At 38.0% G+C, this 14,164-nt stretch overlaps 1 protein-coding gene and 1 pseudogene across 22 annotated transcripts in view; one reads left to right on the forward strand and one right to left on the reverse strand.

Annotated features, from left to right (window-relative positions):
- JADE3 (jade family PHD finger 3) overlaps positions 1-14,164 on the forward strand; it is a 172,149-nt gene that overhangs the window by 22,180 nt on the left and 135,805 nt on the right. For 5 of the 21 annotated variants that reach the window (XM_082446435.1, XM_082446440.1, XM_082446430.1 and 2 more), the window contains one exon: positions 4,910-4,988. The exons of 15 other annotated variants lie outside the window; for them this stretch is intronic. In XM_082446435.1, coding sequence (XP_082302561.1) covers positions 4,973-4,988 — 16 coding nt within the window. In that variant the 5' untranslated portion in view covers positions 4,910-4,972. Of the gene's footprint in view, positions 1-3,025; positions 3,158-4,909; positions 4,989-14,164 lie in introns of all 21 variants that reach the window. One more of the 21 variants, XM_082446419.1, reaches the window with a different exon arrangement.
- LOC309652591 (large ribosomal subunit protein eL15 pseudogene) lies at positions 4,996-13,619 on the reverse strand (annotated as a pseudogene). Its single transcript has one exon. The product of its transcript is annotated as a large ribosomal subunit protein eL15 pseudogene (transcript).

Genomic DNA, 14,164 nt, shown 5'->3' on the forward strand with positions numbered 1-14,164 from the left:
GCTTTGTGACCACCTAGAGGGGTGGGATAGGGAGGGTGGGAGGAAGGGAGATGCAAGAGGGAAGAAGAGATATGGGGACATATGTATATGTATAACTGATTCACTTTGTTATAAAGCAGAAACTGGCACACCATTGGAAAGCAATTATACTCCAATAAAGATGTTTTAAAAAATAAAATGATATCATGGAGATAAGTAATTTAAAAAATAATAATAATAATCCATAGGTGTGGTGTGTTTGGTAGGCAAGCCTTCAAACATGGTGTCCATGGGCGAAATTTTAAAAATTGTCCTCAGTTGTCCTTAGGAACATTTAGAGGTATGGGTGTCCTATATAATATCCAAAGATTGGATCAGATGGCCCCTTTTGATGGTTTTACTTGTCCTCCCAACATTAAAGACTCACGTTCAGCAAAAATTTAGTGCATTGCTATACTTCATAAAGAAGCTGCAAAAAGTAGCTCAGAATCAACTAACACTCGAGTGGTTGCTATATACCAGGCCCATGTGTAGGCACTCCTCAAGTGTATAAACCTGAGTACCTCCCCACAAAATAAGTAATTTGGATAATCACTAAATGCTATTTTTATACTTTTTAAAAAAGCTAACTGTTGAGGACACTGATGAGGCATGATTTCTTGGAACCCCCATGATATGAACCATCTATAATTTCTCAGATCCTAAAAGAAAACACATCTTTTTACAGGAAACCTCCCCAGTTTTGAGGCGCACATTGAGGAGAGAATTGACAAAAACAGCATGCCCACTCAGATATCTCCCTAGAATACTATGTCATTAGAAAATGCAGTGGAGGTCCCTTTCTTGCATAACTGCTGCATGCTATGGTCTGGCTCAGTCTGAGCAAGCACCATGGGCAGAGGAGATGTGTTTTCACTTGGAGAGCTTTTCCCTATCCTATGATGTATGCACAAAGGGCCACCCATTCACCTACTAGACAGTGGATAAAGCCCTGTATGTGTAAAGAGGAACCTAAATATCCTTTCTTTTCCTGTCTATTAGTTTCAGTTGTTTTGTAATGTTTTCACATGACACAATCCATCAACTGAGGACAGTTCTTCACCTGGGATTTCAGGGCAACTAGGTGGAACAGAAGTCTTAAGCACACAGACCGGGAAGTCATCTCTGAACTGTTTCCTCACTGGCTCCCCTCCCCCAATACCACCAACAATCCAACACTCAAGTTTACCTGGAGCCTTTCCTCACAGCTGGATCATCCTGTCCTCTTCTTCCTGCCAATCAATCCTGCCTGGGCCAATTCCAAATTCCTGGAAATTCTAGCTTAGGAGATTCTCCATTTCCCCAAAACCCACTCACTTGGATGTTATCCTCTGCGCCATATTCTCTCATTTTAAGTCCTGTCTTTTTTATTCACTTTGGCACCTAGTGCCATACTTCCTTACTCTGTGACCTATTTCGTATACACATGACCTGAAGCTTTACAACTAAACTGCCCCTCCCGTAGTGATAGTAGAGCTTCAGATTCTCTACGTTCTGTCTCTCACAAATACCTGAAACAGAATTGTTGCCTGCTGGTTTTTTATTTTTTATTGAAGTATAGTTGATTTACAATTTTGTGTTAGTTTTAGGTGCACAGCAAAGTGATTCAGATACGTGTGTGTGTGTGTGTGTGTGTGTGTATTCTTTTTCAGATTATTTTCCCTTATAGGTTATTACAAAATATTGAGTATAGTTCCCTGAGCTATACAGTAGGTCCTTGTTGGTTATCTGTTTGCTGCCTGCTGTTTAATTAACAAACCAAACATCACTTCTCATTTTGTGTTTAAAAAAATTACACATAATGTGTTCTAATGGCCACATAAATCCTGTGGAAAGCAGTAGTTTGGAAAAGAAATATACATTTTGCAGACTGTCAAAAGAAAACTGGTGTTTTCCTATGCTGCCACTGTGACTATACAGTCCGCCTGGGCAGAGCATGGCTCCGTAGTTTAGATTACAGTCAAAACTGCAGGCAGCTTCTCCCTAGCTGCATCATGGTTTCTAGCCTCATCCATGATTCCTTGCCCACTTATAATGTTAAAGAGCACTAGGAGTTTTTCTTTTCAAATACAAACAAAACTTTGACTGTAAACAGTTGTATCCTACTTGTCTCACATGAAACTCGAATCTTATACAGGAGAGAGGGGGGTGTGTTTGTGTGTGTTATGAGCCTAAATTTAGCTCTCTCTAGGATAACCAATTCAATCCAGGATAAACATTTTTTTATACTTCTAAATAAACCTACCTGTAAAAGCTCCAATTATGCCCTTTAGCCCCTTGAGGAGAATCCATGTAGGCACTTGCCTTTAGGGAAACCATCTCTAGGCTGATTTCTTGCCATGATCTCTGTGCCACTCCAGGTCAAACTCAACTTCCTTCCAAACTGCTGTTCATAAAGATGCAGGCTCTTAAAGGCCTCTTCCCTATACCACCATACCCACTCCTGCCACTAAGCCACCATGTACTCCTGGCTGCTCACTGCATAGTAGGTATGCCTGTACTCCTGAGAGCCTAGCAGGTAAAGTCCCCCACGCCCAAGCATAAGCTTTCCCACCATCCTTACCACTTATGTCTTAAATCCTCTTCTCTACCCACTCCACCCAAGTGTGCATTCACTAGAGTCTAAACATACCATGAGTCATCCTGCCACTTTGTACTGCCTCTGCCTGAAGTTCTCCACATTCTTCTGTGTTTGTTCTATCTGCATGTTTCTCAGGATCCACTCAAAAGCTCATTTTTTTCACCTCAGTGGTTCCTTCCATCTCTCAAGGCCCACAGGACTATGTGCTCAACACTCATTTTCCCAAATGGAATGGTGTGATAAGAGTGCTTAATGGCCACCAAGTCTTTTCATTTCTGTATATACACCACTTTACAGTGTGACTTTGCAGCTCCTCCCATCAGGAGGTGGAGTCTATTTCTCTACTCCTTGAATCTGAGCTGTTCTTGTAATTTGCTTTGGCCAATAAATGCAGCATGAGTAACTCTGGGTGACTTCTGAGCCTAGGTCTCAAGAAGTCTTGTAGCTTTCCTCTCCTCCCTGAGAACCCTGAAGCAACCATGTGAAGAAGCCCCAGCTAGTCTGCTGGAGGAAGAGAGATGATATGGAGAGGCCAGTCAACAGCCAACCATCAGACATGTGAGTGAGGCCATCTTAAATACTCAACCCTAGTCGTATTGCCAGATGACTAACTTCATGAGGAACTCTCGGAAAGACTAGCAGAAGAACCACTCAGCTGATTCTAGCCCAAATTGCTGACCCACAGAATTATGAGCAAATAAAATGGTTGTTATTTTAAGTCACTAAATTTTGGGGTGATTTGTTATGCAGCAATAAATAACTGAAAGAGCAGGTTTTGTACTGCTGTATTCCTGGCATCTAGAGGGCATGTTCCTGGCAGTTTGTCAGTAAGAGATTGCTGTGGATCACTGTCATCAAGGTGTCACTCCTCTTTACTTAGTAGACAACCAAGCTTCCTAATCCTCATGTCTCTCCCTGGCTCTCAAACAGTTCAAAGCTTGGGCTCAACACTGTCTTCCAGGATGACACCTTGCAGTTCTTCTTCACTCCACTGGACCAACATCCATTCATTTGCTCCCTTCACAGCCCTATGACAGGTCATATCTTTCAGCTGCATGCTGCATCCCTCACTAATTACGTCGTTCGCTAACCCTGAGGGGCCAACCCATGGACTGCCTCAATGCCATAAAGCTGTTCTCAACTTCCCAGGCTTCCACCATCACTCTGAACCCTCACGACCTGATTCACATGTGCTTACAATTAGGAGAGACCTAAGAGATTGTCTAGGACAACCGCTTCCAGTTATGAATGAGGAAAGAAAGTCCCAGATAAGAAATAATAATAATGGGCTTCCCTGGTGGCGCAGTGGTTGAGAATCTGCCTGCTAATGCAGGGGACACGGGTTCGAGCCCTGGTCTGGGAAGATCCCACATGCCGCGGAGCAACTGGGCCCATGAGCCACAACTGCTGAGCCTGCGCGTCTGGAGCCTGTGGCCCGCAACGGGAGGGGCCGCGATAGTGAGAGGCCCGCGCACTGCGATGAAAAGTGGCCCCCGCACCACGATGAAGAGTGGCCCCCGCTTGCCGCAACTAGAGAAAGCCCTCGCACGAAACAAAGACCCAACACAGCTAAAAATAAATAAATAAATAGAGTAGCTATTAATTAAAAAAAAAAAAACAAAAAAAACCCACCAAGATTATTGGGCTTCACCCTCAGAGTCTCTGACTCTGTAGATCTGGGGTGGGGACAATACTTAAAAAAAAAAAAAGAAATAATAATAATAATAAATGGCTTATTCAAGGTCACATGATGGCAGTATCAATACCAGAACCCACATGTCATGCAGATTATTACCTAGTAGATTGCTTATTTGTGCTTGGTTTGTGTGTGTGCAACTGTGCCCTGCAGTTTAGACTGTGGAAGTTCTTTGGAGAGAGGCATCATATCTTTTACTTCTCCTGCCTTTTCACACTCTCCTGCTATCTGCAAAGACTGACCAGTAACTACTGGACACGTCAGTAGTCAATAAATGCTTGTTGATTAATTGACATTTAAAAGGAAATTATGCTTGGAACTGTTCTGTATCTTGTTTTTGGTGGTAATTACAACCATAGGTATTTGTCAGAACTTGAACTGTACATTAAAAAGGGTAAATTATACTGTGTATAAATTTTTAAATTAAGGTATAATTCAAAGCAATTATGCCGAAGAGATCTATTTATTTGATAAATGCGGCTAAATGTATAGGTAACGTATTACTGTGAGAAAAGAAATTTGGCCCTTTGAAAATAAATTTGTACGTAATAGGCACTCAGTAATGTTAGTTTCCTTCCTTCTTGCGCACAAATGCTTCATGATTACCTGTCAAGACTGCTAAAGAAAGCATTCCTGCCCTAGGAGATGACTGGATCTCAGATGACTTCTAAGATCCTATGATTGCTTTGAAAGGTAAATAAATGACTATTTTGAAACACATGTGTAAAGTAAAATATAGAAGCGCTACTACACTATTCCAAAGGTGGGCCCCCTAGAACCTTAATTTTACTTCCAAAGACTTAGACTCAGGTATAAAACTATTAACCCTCTGTTAATAGAAATTATTTTAAAACTTAAAAAATAATACAAAAGGACGACCAAATGTCCTTTCGTTGTCATTCTGGAGCATTGACTGAGGGGCCCACCCAAGGATTATTTAGTTCTCTAGGGGATTACATCTTTGTTTGGCTTATTATTCACTAATGATTAGGGTCCAGACTTTTTGAAGTGACATGTTAACTTAAAGATTTTTGTCTGGTAGAGATGAAAAAAATTTCTGTTTGGCAGAAGAAATAATCCCAAAGACTATGGATTAACTGTCCTATAGTGCATTAACCACTTTTCTATCTAATTTAGCTATCTTATTCTAGCATTTTTACTTTCAGTATCTGTACATACTGAATCTCTCAAATATTCTTTGAATCAGCCTTACATAATGCTGGGTCCCTCACTAATAAATTAGTCTTTGACATGTGTTCATTCTGTATTTGTATGTGAGTCATGTTCTTAATTTTGAAAATTATATTGTAATTATATATATTATATTATACCCCGAACATCCTACAACATTGTCTGTGGACCATGCCCCATCCTTTACAAAGTCCCTGATATCTACTACTGACTGCTGGTTTTAATGCTGTAAGAGCACCTTGAAATACCTTTGTGATCATGCTGGTACCTGAAGAGGTCTTCTCAGGAAAAAAACTGGATACCTCTGCAGGTGCTCAAGAAAACTGCAGAAAGACTTTCTGGAACTACTCTCACAAAATGAGAAACTGATGTCTTTCCTATCATGTTACTGTTCTATCTATAAACCGAGAGGATGACGTTAAGAACCTTTGTTTTAGAGATCCAGAACAAATAGACTCACACTGGGCCCTTCTTTCCTGTCAAACACTATTCCTATAATCCGCCTTTGCTAGTAATAGCCATAAAATAACTATATTGGAGCAATAAAAATTGATAAACTACCAGCTGCCTCAAAAATCTAATAGCTTTGGCAAAATATACTGCAGCTTGTTGTGATAGAGCCTCCTTTTCCCTAACAGGTTTTATTTTAACACTTGCCTTTTCACACTACTGAATAGTATAATCAAATTAACAAATTCAGCAAATGCTCAGTGAGTTCCAGGCACTAGACACTGCTCAGCCCTGACTACCCTCACCCCCTTCCCCAAGCAGGCTCAACTAGTACTCAGTATCAATCATTGGTTTGCAGTTGTCCAGGATGAAAATGGAGAATAGAGCCCAAAGGGAGGGTTGCAATCTGCCCTGTCAGCACCCAAAAGATTTAAAATGGAGTCAAGCAAAGGAATGGATCTCTTTCACATTAATAAAATTTAATGATCTACAACACCACTGAGTATTAAATGCATACAGATTTGAAACATCCTGAGAAACAGGAAGGGTGGGTTAAAACGTGGTTCACAAACAAACTGGTATTTATAAATATTCTGAATCAGCTTGACAACTTTATTGAAAGAGGTATGAAACAAATATCTTCCAGTAAACACCCAAACTCAGAAATAATCGAAATATGGTGCCCATTCATACAAAGACCAAAGTGCCAAGTTTCCATGCAGCGTAGGGAATCCTCTGCATAGGAAGTCTGAACCAAAATTCTAAAACACCAAGGAGGAGGGGGTGAAGTGGGTTGAGGATATAGAACAGGAGTAGGAGTAATTTTTTCAACCTACTTTTCCCCTGGTGATTACTAAAACAAAATTCTGTAATATTTCACAATAAAATGTTTTTGAAAAAATAATCCGTTTGGGCCAGCTTCTGCCTTGGGATGTAGGGAGCTGGAAGTAGTGTTGCTCTTACCCTTACAATTAGCCAAACTAAGTTAAAATTCATGACTTTTATTGAGCCCATCAGAGGAGTATTTTACTCAAGTATTTGTTGAGAGGAGTATTTGTTCAAGTATTTTGCTTTAATTTAAATTTGGTAGTTTTCTTGCTGTGGTGTTTTGAGAGTTTTGTTTTTTGTTTTGTTTTGTTTTGTTTGGCTGTACTGTGCAGCATGTGGGATCTTAGTTCCCCGACCAGGGATTGAACCCACACCCCCTGCATTGGAAGCACAGAGGCTTAACCACTGGACTGCCGGGGAAGTCTGAGAGTTTTTTCGTTTTTTTTTTTAATATTCTGAATAAAAATCCTTTGTTGGTTATGTGATTTATCAGTAAATATTTTCTCTACATCTGTGGCTTGGTTTTTTATTCTCTTAATGGTGTCATTCACCAAGCAAGATTTTAATTTTGATGAAGTCCAATTTATCATTTTTTAAAAGGACTCATGTCTAAGAACTCTTATATTAACCCTAGATCATGAAGATTTTCTCCTATGTTTTCTTCTAAAAGTTTTCTAGTTATATGTTTTACATTTAGATATGTGCCTCTATCAAGTTAATCTTTGTACATGATGTGAAGTTTAGGTGGAGATCTGTTTTTTACATATGGATGTCTAATTGTTCCCACACCGTTCGTTCAAAAGACTATCCTTCCTCCTTTAAATTGCTTTTGCACCTGTTTCAAAAATCAGTTGCCTATATTTATGTAGGTCAGTATCTTAACTCTCTCTTTTGTTCCATTGTTCTGTTTTTATCACTTCATCAATACCACTGTCTTGATTACTGTAGCTTTATATTATGCCTTAAAATCAGTGTGTTTCTCCAACTTTATTCTTCTTTTTAAAATTTGTTTTAGCTATTCTAGATCTTTTGCTGTTCTTTATAAATTTTAGACTCATCTTGTCTATATTTACAAAAAATCCTACTGGCATTTTTGTTTGAATTAGGTTAAATCTAATGATGAATCTGATGACTTTGGGGAGAAATAACATCTTTAATATGCTGAATCTTCCACCACATGAATATAGTATATTTCTCCATTTCTTTAGATTTTCTTTGATTTTTTCATGGAAGCATCTATGTTTTGTAGTGTTCAGCATAGAGATCCTGTACATGTTTTGTTAGATATATACCTGAATGTTTCATTTCTTTGGAGCTGTTGTAAATGATATATTTTTTTAAAGATTCAGTTTCTAGTTGTTTATTGCCACCATATAGAAATATGATTGATTTTTGTATTGACCTTATATCCTGCTTCCTTGCTAAGCTGTTAGTTATAGGACTTAAAAAAATAGATTTCTCTGATATATTCTAAGCAAACAATCATGCTGTTTAGGAGTAGGGATACTTTCATTTCTTTCTTTCAATCTGTATACCTTTTATATATTTTTTGTCCCTTTTTGCACAGGCTAAGACTTCTAGTATGATGTTTAATAGAAGTGATGAGAGAGCACAGCTTCTTCTTATTTCACCTTTAAGTTCTTTATCAAGTTGAGGAAGTTCCCTTCTATTCCTAGTATGCTGAGAGTTTCTATTATGAATGCATTTTGAATTTTGACAAATGGTTTTGTCCTCATCAACTGATATTATCATTTGGTTTTTCTTTTTTAGACTTAATATGTTGATTACATTGATTGATTTTCAAATATTGAACCTGCTTTTCATTCCTGGGAGAAACCCCACTTGGTTGTAGGGTTTTATATATTGCTGTAAGATTTGCTAATATTTTGTTGAGGGTATTTGCTTTTATATTCATGAGGGATATTGGTCTATAGTTTTCTTTTTCGTATTATGTTTGTCTGGGTTTGGTGTCAGGGCTTCATAAAATGAGTTGGGAAAGATTCTATCCTCTCCTATTTTCTGGACGAGATCTTGCAGAATTGGTGTTATCTTTTCTTTTTTTTATTTTTATTTTTTTACTTTATATTTAATAATTTATTCAATACTCATATCAATCCTATAAGTACAGTACTATTATTTTCCCCTTTTGAACCAATAATGAAACATTCTGAAGCACGGAAATGTTAACAGTTTCCCAAGAGCAGAGAATTGGTAAGTGGCTGAGCAGAGATTAAAATTCAGGAAGTCTGACTGTAGTCCCTGTGCCATAACCCCTTGCCTATAAAATGGTGTTATCTTTTCTTTAAATGTTTGTTGGAATTTGCCAGTGAAACCATCTGGGCCTGGGCATTTCTTTTATAAAAGATTTTTAGCTGTGAATTTAATTTCCTTAATAGATGGGTCATTATTCAGGTTACCTGTTTCATCTTCAATGAGTTTTAGTAGTTTGTGGTTTTCGAGCAGTCTGTCCATTTCATTTAAGTTGTCTAACTTATGTGTGTAGAGTTATTCATGGTAGTATCCCCTTATTATCTTTTTATGTCTGCGGGGTCTATAGTGATAATCTCCTCTTTCATTCCTCATATTGGTAATTTGCTCTTTTTTTTCCTTCTCAGTTTTGCTAGAGGTTTATCAATTTTATTGATCTTTTCAAAGGACCAGCTTTTGTTTTCATTTATTTTTCTCTGTTGTTTTTCTGTTTTCAGCTTCATTGATTTCTGCTTTATCTTATTTCCTTTTTCTGCTTGCTTTGGGTTTATTTTGCTCTTTTTCTAGGTTCCTAAGGGGGAAGCATAGATTACAGTTGACCCTTGAACAACAGGGGTATGAACTGTGCAGGACCACTTATATGTGGATTATTTTCAATAGTAAATACTACAGTACTACACTATCCACATGGTTGGTTGAATCCACAGATGTTAAACTGCCAATACAGAGGAACTGAGGTTATGGAGGAACCACGGATAGGGAGGGCTGACAATAAGTTAGATATGGATTTTTGACTGTGCAGAGGTTTGGCACCCCTGACCCCTGATTGTTCAAGGGTCACCTGTATTTATATGAGAGATTTTTTTCCCTAAAATATCATTTACTGCTATGAGTTTCCCTCTAAGCCCACAAATTGAGTTATGTTGTATTTTCATTTTTCTTTAATTAAAAATATTTTCTAATTTCCCTTAAAAGTTTATCTTTGATTAATGGGTTATTTAGATATATGATATCCAATAGCCAAGTGTTTGGAGCTTTTCCTCTTATCTCTCTGTTGTCGAATTCTATTTTATTTCCTTTATGGTCAAGGAACATATTCTATATGATTTCAGCTCTTTTATATTTGAGGTTTGTTTTGTGACCCAGGAGGTGATCTATCTTGTTGAAAGAATATATATTCTGCAATTGTTGGATAGAGTGTTCTGTACATATAAGCTAATTCCACTTGGTTGATAATAGTGTTCAGTTCTTACATATTCTTGCTGATTTTCTGTCTGCTAGTTCTATATATTAATTAGAGAGGAATGTTGAAGTCTCCAACTGTAATTGTGGATTTTTCTACTTCAAATTTTAGATCTGACAGTTTTTGCTTCACATATTTTGAAGCACTGTTGTTAGGTGTTTACACATTTAGGATTGTTAAGTCTTTGGGGTGAATTAAATAACCCTTTTAGCATTATGACATGTCTCTTTATATCCCACTTTATCCTTTCTTTTTAGTTTAATAGACATTTATTCTATTATTATGTATAGTTGAACAAGCTCTACACAAGAAATTATATGGTTTAAGATTTTTTTTTTTGAGTGGGAAGAAATTTGGGTCTCAAAACGTTTTGCGAGCCTGCTACATGTTTTCTGGAAATCATTAAGTGGACCTTTCAAAACCCTTGAAGAAAATATGAGAAAAATTGGTTCAAGAAAACCAGCAATTAGATTTCAGAATTAACCTACCTGTTAAGATAGCAAACCAAGAATTGGAAAGGATTGGGGCAATTCCTCTTCCATATTTCCTATACACTCAAATCCACCCTGGGAAACAGAAGCCTAGTCTATGGGAAGACATGATGCAAGCAGAATGTGGTGGTATGCCCAGCCACAACTGGTGGCCTGGCAAGTTTGTGGAATGGTGAGGCTCTTGAGGGTAGTTTGAGCAGGGATGAGAAAAATAACTGTAGACAACACATAAAATTGAAAACCAATTGAACTTGTATTGACACCAACTACATGACTTTTCTCAGTATCCTTATGGGAATGGATAAAGTGGCTTGACCCAAAATAACACTGATTAGACTTAGCAGTGTTACTTTTAAATAAAACCAACCCTGCTTTCCCCTCTGTGGTGGCTTAGAGAGTTCATAATGGTCACAAACTAATATTACAGATAAAACATTTAAAATTTTGATCCAAGCTTTTTCTATCCTCCCACACTTGAAAGGTATCTGATGGACACCAATTTCCCAATCCTAGCATTACTAGCTTACAAACCTTAGGGCTAATTAACTCCCTTCTCATTTACCTAATGTTCAATTTCCATCAGTTTCAGTATACACCAGTGTAAATACCATGACTATTTTGCATGAAGTTCAGTGTTCTACAGATCCCAGTCCTGGGATTAAACCAGTAGCTCCCATCTTTTATGTGAACATCAGTGGTACCATGGAGGCCAGGGCAGTTTAATTTAGGTTAACCAGGATGTTTTCATTTGTAAGAAAACCCTCTTGCAACAGGTTTATTCAATTCTCTTAAAAATGGTGACACTTCTTTACTTTTTGCCTTTCGGAAGCAGCTGTTACATAAATGGAATATTAGATTAAGTCTAAAAATGTGGGCCCTAGTCAACTGTCATTGTTTTTCTGCATATGATCATGATAAAGGATCAGGACTTCCTTCACATTTCCAAGGAAAATCCAATTTAAAAAGTTTGTCCTTGCCAAACTCCATAAAACAGCCACTTTAGAGTAAACCAGCAGAGCATTGCATCACCCCAGTAAAGCTGTAGGTTTCATCACATGCATCAACAAATCTACATGGCTAGTTTCTGCACTCCTCTTTTCCAGAATTTATTTTACACCTATTGTACCAAACAGCATTTCAAACACGGACATATCAACTCCCTAATAAAGCAAAAACAAAGGCATTTCCCTTATTAGAAACAAGATACACCATCACTTAAAGTCTTCACACATTATTGCACTTTAATTTTCATAATTTGACAATGCATTCAATGAAATAATCTGGAGACAACTAGTTTTAACAGACAAATTAAAAAACACCTTTAAGCGGACATGAATGTCCTAAATTGTTTATTAGGTAAGAATTTTACAAGCATTGCTTATATTAGCGGTAATGGTGGAGCTGGAGAGTATTGCGCCTTCTCCAAGCTGCACGGTGAGAACCACCAATAGTGTGGTGGGACTTGTGGCCCTTTCCAAGGCTGCGGCTCTTTCTGCCTGCAGATGTCAGCCCCCACATCTCCCTGTGCTTGTGGACTGGTTTGGTGATCCACTGGGTGACAGGGTTTCTTCTGATAGCATTATGAAATGGATCAATGATGATAACCTCAAAAAATTTGTAAGTAGAATCTTCACCAACCCAGTAAGAATTCAGGACCCTTAGGGCCCCACAGTGACGTCCAGTTCACTTCTTGGCAACAGAATGAAGGCTTCGAGCAAACTTGAGCTGGTTGACACCATGATGGAGAGGCTTGCTGTAGGTGGCACCCTTAGGAACTGGGCATTTGCGGGCACCACAGCACACACGAATCCGATATATGACATAACCTTGCTTGGCCTTGTAGCCCAGCCTGTGTACCTTGTCAGGCTGGGTGGGGCAAGGGGCCCTCTGCAGTGCAGAGAGCTGGCGGTACTGCCAGCAGTGCACCCTGAGCAGAAAGCAAATTATGTGGGACTGCTTCTTCCTCCATAGCTCCTGGATGTACTAGCAAGTGCCCATCTCGGCTCACCTGATGGCTGCCGCCAGATTGAAAGGCCCACTTTATCCTTGTAATTTTCTTTGCTCTGAATTCTTTCTTTTGATCAGCATTTGCATCATATCTTTTTTCATCTTTTACTTTTCATCTACCTATATCATTATATTTTAAATGATTTTCTTATAGCCTTTGTGGTGGGATCATGTTTTTTAAATCTGTTCTGACAGTCTCTGTCTTTTAATTGTATGTTTAGACCATTCCACTTAATGTAGTTATTGATATGCTTGGTTTAAACCTACCATTTTATTATTTCTTTTCTTTGTGTTATACCTCTGTTATTATTTCCTCTCTTTTCCACTTTCCTGCCTTTTGGGTTATTTGAACATTTTTTAGTGCTCCATTTTAATTAATCTACTGTGATTTTTGAGTTTATCTCTTTGCATATCTTTTTTGGTTACTCTAGGGATTATAATATACATATTTAGCCTTGCACAGTCTACTTAGAATCAATACTTTACCACTTCAAGAGTAATGCAGAAACCTTACACCCTGTAGGTCCCTTTACCCTCTCCCCTTTATGTTATAGTTGTCTTATATATTACATCTACACATACTGAAAATCCCTTCACACATTCTTATTGTTTTTGCTATCAGCTGCCAAACATATTTTAAGTAATTCAAGAGAAGAACAGTCTGTTATATCTACCCAGATTTTACAATTTATATTGCTGTTCCTTCATTCCTAATGTGCTAAATTTCTTTCTGCTATAATTTCCCAACTGGCTGAAGAACTTCCTCTAGCAGTTCTTTTAGAGCAGATTGCTGGCTATAAATTGTCATTCCTGAAAGATATTTTTGCTGGATATAGAATTATGTGTTGACAGTTCTTTTTTCCCCACACTTCAAACATGTTGTGCCATTTCCTTATGACCTCCATGGTTTCTGATAAAAGAAATCCACCGTAATTCGAATTGCTATACCCCTATAAGGTAATGTATTTTTCCTCTGGCTGCTTTCAAGATTTTTTTCTTTGTATTATGTTCAGCAGTTTGATTTGGATATGTCTGGAAACGGGTTTCTTTGGGTTTATTCTGTTTGGGGTTTTTCACTGCTCAGGCTATTCAAAGTCTCAAAAGTATGCTCTGGATCCAGAAGAGATTGGAATAATAATGACAAAAAACTTCTTTTGAAAGTATCTTTGCTTTGTAGGGACCTGCACACAGTAGAAATAGAAATATTTTCTGTATATCCCAGACAGAATTTTTTTTATAAACATCTTTATTGGAGTATAATTGCTTTACAATGGTGTGTTAGTTTCTGCTTTATAACAAAGTGAATCAGTTATACATATACATATGTTCCCATATCTCTTCCCTCTTGCATCTCCCTCCCTCCCACCCTCCCTATCCCACCCCTCTAGGTGGTCACAAAGCACCGAGCTGATCTCCCTGTGCTATGCGGCTGCTTCCCACTAGCTATCTAT

Source organism: Balaenoptera physalus, assembly GCF_965194825.1.
Source record: "Balaenoptera physalus genome assembly, chromosome: X".
Lineage (NCBI taxonomy): Eukaryota > Metazoa > Chordata > Mammalia > Artiodactyla > Balaenopteridae > Balaenoptera > Balaenoptera physalus.